Raw genomic sequence first — 12544 nt, 5'->3', positions numbered from 1 at the left:
CATAAACTTTCATAAACATAAAGGCAAATGTTGGATCACAATAATTAGGAACCACAGTTTCCACAAATCCCTTCACTCAACTGGGATGTTCTCTTTTATTCTGGACGGCAAGGGCATTGACTGTAACATCGAGCGTATTTTGCAGTATTAAACACGTATTTATACCGACTTCCTTAGGCTCCGAAAATTCTTCAAAAAGAACATAGTATGGCCTTCTCAGCTGCCATAGTTGCAACTATTGCGTCATCAGAACGGGCTGGTGTTTAACGCACCACCGTTTCCGTTTAAAAAACGTTTTGCAATGTTTTGTCGGGGCTGAACGCAGCCCAGATCAATTTATGAAGGCAGCATAGATGTATTCTTAGCTGCCTTTGATATCCCACAATCCTGTGCTTTCCATTCTGTGACAACTGAGCAAGAAAAATAAAGATGGCATCCGAAAGTTGCGTTTGCTGGTCAGTTTGTGTGTAAATGTATGTTTTTGGCCATCATTTTCCAATTTTGATGTTATTTGTAGCTAGAAATGACTAGGCCTAATTAAATATTTGTTTAGTTCTCACCAAAGCTCGCGCTATTTTGCTGTAGATCATTAAACTGTTACGCTGCCTCAAAAGTCTGTCCGAAATCAGTTTCGTGAGGTGCCTTCATGCACAAACGCTGCCTTACAAGTCAATGCCCGATAAGGCAGCGAGGCATCAAATCTGCCTAGGTTTTCGGATGCAGCTTATGTAATTTTCCTCAGTTTATGCATTTCACGGTCAACTTCCTGTTTGATGCCTGCCCCGCCCACCTACATTATGTTAGTCCAATGAGGGCACCCCATTTTAATTATGTGGTCTCACAGCTAGGGTTCAGCAAAAAAAGTTTTTATTTTCACTCATCGGGTGAGAAAATAAATTCTATATAGTTATACTGTCCCATTTGACCTTATCACCCTTAATTCACCCTATTTTACAGGTGTTTTAACTGTATCTTGAATTACGCTTTGCATTAAGTTGTGTTTTAAGGATTAACAGAAAATTAGGCTACGTAAAAATACTGCATAATGTCCTGGCAGAAAATTACCAGTACATTTTCCGTTTTTATTTTTTACAGCGTATCATGTAAGTCTAAATAAACTGTTTTAAAGATTGACGTTTAGTGTAAACCCAGGTGAAAAAATACTACAGTAATTTATAGTAAATACTATAGTGTTTTTGAACCATACTATAGTAAATTGTAGTATACTGTATATATTATAGTTTTTACAACACTTTGTTGTCGAATGCTACAGCCTACTGTAGTATTAACTGATAAACTGTAATAAATACTGTAGTATACTTTAGTTTTTACTACAGTAAACTGTAGTGTATATTGTAGTATAATATAGGCCTACCCTATAGATGTAGAAAACTTAGTACAGTATTGGGTAAAGTAATTTGTTTATATTAGCTTACTATAGTTGTTATATTACCACAACAAATTAATTCAAGTACTTTACTATAGTATGTTTCAAAAACACTATAGTGCATGTGTAAACGCAGCCAATGTCTTTTTTGTTTGTTTATTGTAATTAAAGGATTTGTGAACGTGCAGTATTCAGAATCCACGCCTGAGTTTTTGTTCAGTACTTAAACACCCCAGTTTAGCCAATGCTTTCAAGAAATCAACAGATATTTTGTGATTGGCTACATTCCTTAACGCTGCAAAAACACACTCTAAAAAAAATAGAAACCTTTGACATTCTCCAGAGCGCAAACACAAATATGGACTGAATCGTTAGCCAAATCTTCTTGGCTAATATGCTATTATTATGGAGAAAACTGAGCCTAGACCAGCAGGAATGGGAAGCATTTCCCTAAAACAATCCCTCGATATAAAAGGATACAGGGACTTTTATTTTGAAGTAAACTCCCCTCATGTCTACCCTCTCATTATTGTTCCCTTCACATCCTCAGGCGGAGAAAAGAAGAGATCCGATGGCTTTGAAAAGGATCCAGAAGGTAATATTTTTATTTATTAATAGGTTAAATGTCTTAAAAGTAGATTAGCTTTACGGCGAACCAAGAGATCTACACATGACTGATACCGTGAACTATCTTTCTGTCCACATTACTATGTAAAGTCAGAAGACCAGAAGAATTTATTTTTCGGCCAGATGAAAAGATCTTGATGTCGAGAACAAAGCGAACTCAAGTCTTAAGACATCATAAAATATTATATTATAATAGTGATATAATAGTGATTAATGCCATTGCATTAATTTAGCAGCTATAGTTAAACAAGGTTAGCCTTATTTAAATAAGAAAATAGTCCGTTTAGACAGTCATATTAGACAGTGAGTACATTAAAAAACATAAAACATAAATATGTAAAATATAATGTTACATTATAATAAAACAAATGTTATATTTAAATAAATACATTATATAAATTGTGTAAAATGAAATATAAATATTAGATTAGAAAACCCTAAAACAAAACGAAAATTAGAAATGTTGCCTTGGAAACTAACTGAAATTAAGTGTTTTAAGTGAAAGTACTAAATTTACTCAAACTGAAATAAAAAAATTAAAGCTAAATATAAAATAAATAGTTAAGTTTAAGCTAAATAGATAATTAAAAACAAACTAATAAAATGACAAACGCTTTTTAAAAAATACTTTCATTTTAAAATGAAACGTGAAAATTAAAAATAAACTAATTCAAAATATTCATAAATATTATAATAATATATAAATTATAATAGAATGGATTATGCATATAAATATATAGTTAAACGATAAAACACGTTCTTTAATATTAAACCTGGCATTTATAAGACTAGGGTTGGAGCTCATGAATTTAAATTTGAATATATCAACTTGATATTGTGTGTGTGTGTGTGTGTGTGTGTGTGTGTGTGTGTGTTTCCCACTTTAAACTGTCAGAAATATGCACTTAATAACCCTTTAGCCTTGTTTGAATCGAAACTTTGCTTCTTAAATCTGTTTTTGAAGCATATAAATTTTCTCATCCATTTCTGCTGTATTTGTAGGAGCTACAGGACTTGCAACGGGATCCACCCTCGCAGTGCTCAGCTGGACCACTTGGAGAAGACTGTAAGTGTGTCCATTTACTACATACTCAATAATGGCATTTATTTCTTTGACAGGACGGTCTGCTCAGTATATTTTATTTGCTCTTTCAGTGTTTCACTGGCAAGCGACAATAATGGGCCCAGTAAGTACTCATGAATAATTTCACGTCAATGTTTATTTTGTGAAATTAGTAATTGGTTCAATAAATCAAAGGGATTAGCTTCGGTCATACACAAACTCTCTCTTTATCTCCCCCTTAGGGTGATAGTCCATATCAAGGAGGGGTTTTTTTCCTCACAATCCATTTCCCGACTGATTATCCCTTTAAACCACCAAAGGTGAGAATAACATTTGTTCTTATCTCTTCCATAGATTATTTGTTTTTAGACATTTGACGTTCTGTTTCTCTGACAGGTTGCCTTCACAACAAAAATCTACCACCCAAATATCAACAGTAACGGGAGCATCTGTTTGGACATTCTGCGCTCCCAATGGTCACCTGCCCTCACGGTATCCAAAGGTTAGAGAGCAGTCTTAATCGACCTGGATGGTCTTTTCATCATAAACAAGTCCAATATAATAACATCTACATCAGGGCTGGGCGACTCTGGCCCTCAAGGGGTGTGCAATATCACAATTTTAGATTGTGAATGATTAAAATCGTAGTATGCTACAGCACACATTCTATCAGTTGCAGTTTTGGCGCCTCCATCCCAACATACCGTACAACGCGATGTACATTCACATCACGTGTTTAGCAATGCAGCGGTAGTGTTATGCACTTGTGACATTGCAGTTCTTCGCAATCACTATTGCATGCATTTTAAACCCTTGCCAGTTAAACATTAATTCACACACCATTCCAACATGCGCTTTTCTGAGCGTGTACACCCAAAGTGCACGCATACTAAAAGTCTGTCACATAGTGTGTGAGTACTGAACTAGGTTCGTTTTCACGTCTTATTGCGCTTTAACTGTTAAATAGATAAAAGGGTTACATAAGCACAGTCAGTTATGTCTTTAGTGAACGTGAAGAGTTGGAAGAAAATTGGATGCGAGTCTGTGTATTAGAGCCGTGCATGAGGCCTTAAAGTGATAGCAGCCTAATAAACCTTCTACCGCTATTCAAGGAATAGTTCACCCAAAAATGAAAATGATCCCATAATTTACTCACCCTCAATCCATCCTACGTGTATATTACTTTCTTCTTTCAGCCAAACACAATCAGAGTTATATAAAATAATATCCTGGCTCTTCCCAGCATTTTAATAGCATTAAATAGTGCCATTTTTAAAGCTCCAAAAAGCACATCCATTCATCATAAAAGTAATCCATAGGACTACTCACATTTTTGTAAATATTTTATTATATCTTTTCATGTGACAACACTGAAGAAATGACACTTTGCTACAATGTAAAGTAGTGAGTGTACAGCTTGTATAACAGTGTAAATTTGCTGTCCCCTCAAAATAACTCAACACACAGCCATTAATGTCTAAACTGCTGGCCACAAAAGTGAGTACACCCCTAAGTGAAAATGTCCAAATTGGGCCCATTTTCTCTCCCCGGTGTCATGTGACTCGTTAGTGTTACAAGGTCTCAGGTGTGAATGGGGAGCAGGTGTGTTAAATTTGGTGTTATCGCTCTCACTCTCTCATACTGGTCACTGGAAGTTCAACATGGCACCTCATGGCAAAGAACTCTCTGAGGATCTGAAAAAAAGAATTGTTGCTCTACATAAAGATGGCGTAGGCTATAAGAAGATTGCCAAGACCCTGAAACTGAGCTGCAGCACGGTGGCCAAGACCATACAGCAGTTTAACAGGACAGGTTCCACTCAGAATCCAGAGGTTGTGTTTGGGAAATAGACGTATGAGTACGCCGCACACTGCATCAAATTGGTCTGCATGGCTGTCGTCCCAGAAGGAAGCCTTTTGTAAAGATGCACAAGAAAGCCCGCAAAAAGTTTGCTGAAGACAAGCAGACTAAGGACATGGATTACTGGAACCATGTCCTGTGGTCTGATGAGACCAAGATAAACTTATTTGGTTCAGATGGTGTCAAGTGTGTGGCAGCAACCAGGTGAGGAGTACAAAGACAGGTGTGTGTTGCCTACAGTCAAGCATGGTGGTGGGAGTGTCATGGTCTGGGGCTGCATGAGTGCTGCCGGCACTGGGGAGCTACAGTTCATTGAGGGAACCATGAATGCCAACATGTACTGTGACATACTGAAGCAGAGCATGATCCCCTCCCTTCAGAGACTGGGCCGCAGGGCAGTATTTCAACATGATAACGACCCCAAACACACCTCCAAATGACCGCTGCCTTGCTAAAGAAGCTGAGGGCACCTAAACCCTTTTGAGCATCTGTGGGGCATCCTCAAACAGAAGGTGGAGGAGCACAAGGTCTCTAACATCCACCAGCTCTGTGATGTCGTCATGGAAGAGGACTCCAGTGGCAACCTGTGAAGCTTTGGTGAACTCCATGCCCAAGAGGTTTAAGGCAGTGCTGGAAAATAATGGTGGCCACACAAAATATTGACACTTTGGGCCCAATTTGGGACATTTTCACTTAGGGGTGTACTCACTTTTGTGGCCAGTGGTTTAGACATAATGGCTGTGTGTTGAGTTATTTTGAGGGGACAGCAAATTTACACTGTTATACAAGCTGTACACTCACTGCTTTACATTGTAGCAAAGTGTCATTTCTTCAGTGTTGTCACATGAAAATATATAGTTAAATATTTACAAAAATGTGAGGGGTGTACTCACTTCTGTGAGAAACTGTACATGCCTCCTCAAAAAATTGGATGAGAAAATAATCCACTGTACAAAATAAATCAACTTAAATATTACGAAATATGACATTGAAAGGTTCGTGAGGGGGCGTCACACACAAATCATAGGCTTTCTAGCATTAATATTATTAGGCTACTATAGCAACATTTTAGTTAAGGACAGTGTGTTTTACAGTGTGTTTCACATGTTTTCACCCACGCCATGAAGAATGCAGCTCTAACTCAGTAGGCTAAAGGTATGATGAAATATTTTTTTCATGTTTAAAGGGCTAGATAATTGATAGGGCTGGGACAATACATCAATGCATCGTGAATCGAGAAATGATTCTGGATCGATTCTGATATTTTCCGTATGTGTCGCAATTCTCTCTCGAATTGATTCTGAGCTTAGTTTTTAACAGCAGATGGCACTGCGTGCTTTAGAAACAGCTGTAATCATCTTCCTTCCAATTCCTTACACATACCACTTGAACCTTCTATAAATTAATAATTCATAAAGTTCGAAAAGGTTGAAGCGAATTACAAGGGTGTTTGCAGTGGCCTGTTTACATTAATCTCATGTCATAAAAGCATTCTGAGGTGCAAATACATTCTCAGATTCAGCCAAACGCACAAGCACTCTTCTTCATAAGCATATGAGCATGCAGTTCAAAAATAGCCTAGAGCGCCATCTGCTGTTAAAAACTAAGATCAGAATCGATTTGCAATACATTTGGAAAATATCAGAAACAATCCACAAATCGCGATGCATCGATAGTATTGTCCCAGCCCTAATAATTGATCGTAGTTAGTTGATTATTTCACTGTGTTGTTATTGTTACACCGCTTGCAGTTAAGGCTGTTCTGACTATAAAATAATGCATCTGTTTAGCGGGTCACAATGAGTGTGTGTTACGTGTTTGTGAAGCTGTCCCAATGAGCGTGTGTTTTATAGTAAAGCAGGCACAGTTAATAACTTTTGCTGGTGGTAGTATCATGGTAACCTGTCTGTATTCATGGTAAAAATACTGAAATTGTGTATGTAAGACATATTTATATCTTTTGGTCTAAAATGTGTTTATGTCATGGTTATGAGTTGAATTTTCGAATATATTGGCTTAGGCCTTTTCCTTTGTTTTATGTAGTAATATTATTTAATGCTCTGCCATCTGTATTTGCTCAGTAGTTTTTAGTTTCATAATTGTAGTAGGGACAGGTTTGTTTACGGTCTGACAAAAACGTGAATGGGCCACATGTGTTTTTCTAGCTAGGGATACTTTGCGTTACGTCATACCCCCTTTCGTTACTTCAGAAGCCCCAGTCTGCAGTGCTCTGCTGACGCTGGCGTTACTTGGATATGTCCACTTATCTAACTCATCCACTTTATGTCAAGAAAAAGTCACCTGAAATGACACGATCTGTGAGGGGTTTTTAGTGAGCAATCTGCTTGATGAAATTAAAGGTACATCTCCGTGTCTCTGACCGTCATGCAGTGTTTACCGAGCTATGTTGACTGATTATCCGAAAATAAGCTGACTATTAAAAAGAAGAGCTGAACATCAGTACACAAATGAAATGGATGTAATCTGAAATTTTTCAGTGCATTCTTATAGTTATTATTTTGGAATAAATGTAAAAAGGCACTGATGAGAAATATACTTGATTTTAATAAATAGAACATTAATTAAATTGGTAATATAAAAATACAATAACTGTATTGTGTGGGTTTTTTTTGATGCTGTAAGTAATGATGTTTATTTAACCTGGAAAATGTGTCAAAGAATATGAATTTATATTGGATTTAAAAAAAAGGAGAAGTAATTTTTGCAAAGAATATAAATCTATGCCTAAAATGGATAGAGTTCAGCATTCAGCACATAAAATGACTTTATTTCATAAAATATGAGCAATATTCACATTACTTTTACCAACATCACTTAAATGATTCTGCTGTTTTCTGTTGTTGTTTTTCCAGTTTTATTATCCATATGCTCACTACTTTGTGACCCAAATCCAGATGACCCTTTAGTTCCAGATATTGCACATATCTACAAATCGGACAAAGATAAGTAAGTGACCTTGTGTGGATGGCTCTCTCTCTTTTATTGTTTTTATTGCTAAAATAACTACATCTGCATGAACCATCTTCTCTTGTGTGGTTCAGTCATACCACATTTTCATATCTTTTCTACATTTTCTTCTTTAATTACTATCAAACAATATGTAAAATGTTTAAGTACCAAATTACTCTAAACTCTCAACTGTAAAGCTGGCACTTCATATAGACTTTTAATATCAGCTGAGTGCTATTCTTTTGAATTAAAGTGGCTCATCTTGTTTTTTTTAGGTATAACAGACTGGCAAGGGAATGGACTCAGAAGTATGCAATGTAACTGGATGGCAAGATTTTGAAATGGTTGCACATGGACACTATTACTGCACACGGCTCTACAATGCACCTGTACAGAGACAAGACGTTTACCAACAGATGAACCTCCCCCACCACAAAACACACACAAACACACACACACATACTTGTATATGTGGTTTACATGAACTCTCCATAGACATAATGGTAAACATTCTGCATTTTTGGAATTTCAAAAAAACACCGTTTAGTATGTTTTTTTAAGCCATTTGGTTTACGAGGACACAGGAAGTGTCCTTATAAACCATGTTTACGTTGTAATACCCATGTTATTATACACATTTTTGCCCTCATAAACCAAGTATACAAGATATATATATATATATATATATATATATATATATATATATATATATATATATACATACAATATACACAAACACACATACATACGCACAGCTTTATAGAAAATCCTTGTTCAGGAGGTAACTTGTCTCTCTTCACAGAGGCATCCTGGAAAAACACAAAGTCAGTTAACACATAACAAAGAAATATTGTTTTATTTTCAAATGGATTAGCTACATTTTAGTAATTTTATTGTATAGAAATAAATACAATACTGGATCATTTTTATTGTTTTTGCATTAAAAGTGTTATTATAAAATCTGTCTCACTGTAGCTGTTTTATGATGGCTCTAGAATATTGTTTAAGAGAAAGGGAGAATGAGATGTTTTCCGTATGTGCGTGATCTTGGAATCAAACTACACATGCTGCGTGGGAGCTTTGTGCCACTAGATGGCGATGTTCCTCTGTTTAATTCCCACCATAAGAAGTTATTGCAGAGACGCTTTTATAAGTGTTTATAAAGGCTCTTTCGAAGTATAAATCCACATAAGTTTCAGTGACGTCGGTCTAATTAAATCTTTTAAAATTTTTGTTTAAAATACACATACGTTAATAGAAGTCTAATCTTTTTGTTTATGTTCATACATTTGGAAAAACATTTATAGATTTTATAGATTTTCCTACCTTTTTGTTGTGTGTGTGTGTGTGTATATATATATATATATATATATATATATATACATATATAATATGACAACAAAATGGCTTCCTGTATGTTAGTTAAGCTGCACTGCAAACTTTTATTTAAATATCTCACTGAATATTTTTAAGGTAACGATTTAAAAACACAAATTACTTCTGCTAGCGTTTTTTCAAGAAAACATGTTCATCACAAGAGGTGCATGCAAAGTGGTTTTGTAAAAAGTTCACATTTTTTTAACAACAAAAAAAAAAATATATATATATATATATATATATATATATATAATTGACAAGTTGGAATGTTTTATTTTGCGCGCTTGCAGGAGAAACTAGGCAAGCGAACTGGATATGATGATGAGAAAGTTTGGGAGGAGAGTGGGCGGTTATCCTGACACGTGAATGCTCCCATAGGAGCATAATCCATCCATGCATCCATGTCCTCCAACTATAGTGTGTTCTGGTCCTGGAGCCAGAGGAAAAGTGGAAGGGAGAGGAATCAAGGGGCAGACTGATTTTCTCGGGGGCAGTAACTGGCCAGAGGAGCTTTAAGGGACTTCAAAGGCAGGATAGGAAAAACTTGCCTGGACATCGGAATGTTTTTCTCCTAATGTTGATTTGCCGTTTACCTCTTTCACATAAAAACCCTGTTTAGTAAGTTTGAAACACTTTAAAGCGCAATGGCTGAGCCACTGAGTTTCATGCATCATGATCATGGTTCCAGCAGCGAGCGGAGTAACGACTCACCGTCTGCCGTGTCTGAGGATGACTCTAGCGGCCACTGCGGCCACATCTCCCCGCCTGACCCAGACTGGACCGAGGAGAGGTTTCGAGTTGACCGCAAGAAACTAGAAACTATGTTACTGGGTATGTTAACTTCTTAAAAAGTGCCTAAAAGAACTGGGAAGACAGTTTGATGTATTGAAAATACTTTTAGCTAACATTGCAGTGTTGCTTGGCGTCGAGTCATAAATAGTTCTGTCTAAAAATATCACAATGTTTCCTCGAAGTACATCTTGAAGGAGATGTGTTGACTCTGCTGCTTGGTGTGTAGGGCATGTAGACCAGTACTGGAATGTTTTATTGTTTTATTTAGTAGCCAAGTAGAACAAACATTCACATGAACAAACAACAATTTGTGGGTAACTCTGCATTTAAACTTAAGCTGTTGTACTCTGTAAATAGAATATATACGTTTCTTACGTTCATTTAGTACAAATATGTTGAGGTAGATTTTCAAAACTCATAATGTTTAAGAAAATTTCAGGCATTTATTTTATTTTAGTGTCATGAATGGCTTACATGAATACTTGCTAGTTTCCAGTCATTTCAAAGCATTCAGCAGTATCACAATAAAATTTAAATATATAAGATATGATGAATATGAGATCAATATTACTGATCAATCAAGGTTATCACTGTCATAGTCTTTCAACGCATACATAGACACAGATCTCAGACAATGGTTTTTATACAGAGCTCATATTTGCTATATATACCCCAAACTTTAAGAGAATAGTTCACCCAAAAATTAAAATTCTGTCATCATCATTTCCTCACCCTCATGCTATTCCAAACCTTTATGATGTGTTTTTTTTTTAAAAAACAAAATATATTTTGAAGAAAACTGTTTTGCTTGCCATTGACTGGACAAAAAATACAGGAACATATTCTCAAAATCTCTTCTATCATGTTCCACAGAAGACATCATACAGGTTTGGAAGGACATGTGAGTGAAGAAATGATAACAGTTTTCATTTCTGACCATTATTTCCCAGTTTATCACCATAAAGCTGATTTGAAACTATCTGTAATGTAAAAAGCGCTATATAAATAAAGGTGACTTGACTTGGCTTGACTTTTGGTTGAACTATCACTCATTAAAACCCTAATTATGTCTGTAGATTTGAAGCAAAACATTATTTGTTTAATTTACTGTATGGGTCTGTCGAATATTGAATGTCCTCACAAGTCAATTTTTAACAAATTCTTGGGTCTCACAGGTATAATCACATCTAGAAACACAAGACATTTGAAGTTATATTTGTGAGGACCTCTCATACATGCAGTGTTTTATACTAGTATAATGATATTTACTATATTCTAAGCCTAAACCAAACCTTCAAATATAATGATGTCAACAGGTTTGTGTGAAGTAAAATATAATTTGGCTGATTTATGATTTATTTCAAATTGTGAGGACCACTTCAAGTCGCTTTTCACCATGTTTAACTAAATTATTGAGGACATTTTCACAATTGTGTCCCTCAGAAGTACTGCCACACATACAAATAAATGGTTAAAGCAATTTAACACTTGCATCATATTCTACAGTAAGTCTGTCAGCAATGGACAGTTTACTTCACTGCAGAATTATGTTCAGTTCGTTTTGTTTTTCTTTTGTTGTAACTTCAGCAGAGTAGAATTTTAAACAAGTTTAAGTATTACAAGTTGAGGTCAGTGGTTTGGTATTGGCCTTTTCTAAACATGTACAAAAGTTCTGGTCTGTTATAGCAGGGCTTCTTAGTTTACAAAGACTGCATTTGTTAACATGCATTCAAACCAGCCATACTGAATGGCCATAGATGCCATACATTTATACGTGTATGTGCATTTTTTGTGATTACTTATTTTATGTAGTTGTGTATTTGGGAAACGTGGAAAAACGAAGACCCTCGGCACCCTTCTACCACCTTTGAGTGTGTTCATGTGTGCGATTGCATGAGTGAATGCTTCCCTGACATTTGGACCCCAGGTCAAAGGTCAGTTCAGCATGAGAGAGCTCTGTAGCACCAAGAAAACTTCCATAGCAAGGCTACCACATTTTTGAGACGTTTAACAACACCTTTCACGTCACACAAAGTCATATACTTACTCCAGAATCATTGTTGCAGTGATGTGGACATTTTTCCCACACCTATGATTCAGTGACTCATAATCATCCCTTTGCTCCGGATGATGTGCAACATCTGGAGGTGTTTGAACGGTTGTTGTTTTGATTGGTCGGATGAGCAGTAGGCGTTATCATAAATCCAGTGATGTGTGTTTTTTGTGTGAAGGTTTATTGTGTGGCACAGTTTTGCTCCCCTTTTCTGGGAAATGGGAGAGAGGCTGAGAGAAACAAGACAGAGAGGGTTACAATTAAAATAATTTTTCTTAAAAATAATGTTGGCAAACGTGGTGAGGGAGTAACAGAAGGGAGACCCATTCTTGTACTTTCCCATTCGGCCAGACCACAACTAAATCAGCTCATTTTTATAGACTTATTCAGAAAGACTAATGGAGAGAAGTGGATC

General features: G+C 36.1%; 2 protein-coding genes across 5 annotated transcripts in view; both read left to right on the top strand.

Annotated features, from left to right (window-relative positions):
• The first annotated feature begins 1878 nt into the window (after window positions 1-1878).
• On the top strand, window positions 1879-8867 carry ube2d1a (ubiquitin-conjugating enzyme E2D 1a). Its single transcript, XM_051868433.1, has 7 exons — window positions 1879-1982; window positions 3017-3080; window positions 3170-3201; window positions 3320-3397; window positions 3474-3579; window positions 7811-7904; window positions 8183-8867. Exons 1-7 carry the CDS (start codon window positions 1899-1901, stop codon window positions 8226-8228), a joined length of 504 nt encoding a protein of 167 aa, XP_051724393.1. The 5' UTR covers window positions 1879-1898; the 3' UTR covers window positions 8229-8867.
• Window positions 8868-9566: 699 nt separating this feature from the next.
• The window catches only part of bicc1a (BicC family RNA binding protein 1a), a 37394-nt gene continuing 34416 nt past the window's right edge, over window positions 9567-12544 (top strand). For 2 of the 4 annotated variants that reach the window (XM_051868432.1, XM_051868431.1), the window contains exon 1: window positions 9571-10115. In XM_051868432.1, the coding sequence (XP_051724392.1) occupies window positions 9929-10115 (187 nt within the window). In that variant the 5' untranslated portion in view covers window positions 9571-9928. Of the gene's footprint in view, window positions 10116-12544 lie in introns of all 4 variants that reach the window. The other 2 variants (XM_051868429.1, XM_051868430.1) reach the window with 2 other exon arrangements.

The sequence above is a fragment of the Ctenopharyngodon idella genome, chromosome 17, assembly GCF_019924925.1.
Source record: "Ctenopharyngodon idella isolate HZGC_01 chromosome 17, HZGC01, whole genome shotgun sequence".
In the NCBI taxonomy this organism is placed as follows: domain Eukaryota; kingdom Metazoa; phylum Chordata; class Actinopteri; order Cypriniformes; family Xenocyprididae; genus Ctenopharyngodon; species Ctenopharyngodon idella.
This window is presented reverse-complemented; position numbering and strand designations above follow the sequence as displayed.

What these genes read in the sequence shown, in the direction of transcription:
- ube2d1a (XM_051868433.1), top strand. Translation starts at nt 1,899, where the DNA reads ATGTCTACCCTCTCATTATTGTTCCCTTCACATCCTCAGGCGGAGAAA. An exon ending in TGGACCACTTGGAGAAGACT is followed by an intron (nt 3,081 to 3,169) that starts GTAAGTGTGTCC and finishes TTGCTCTTTCAG; the next exon opens with TGTTTCACTGGCAAGCGACA. An exon ending in TGCCCTCACGGTATCCAAAG is followed by an intron (nt 3,580 to 7,810) that starts GTTAGAGAGCAG and finishes TTGTTTTTCCAG; the next exon opens with TTTTATTATCCATATGCTCA.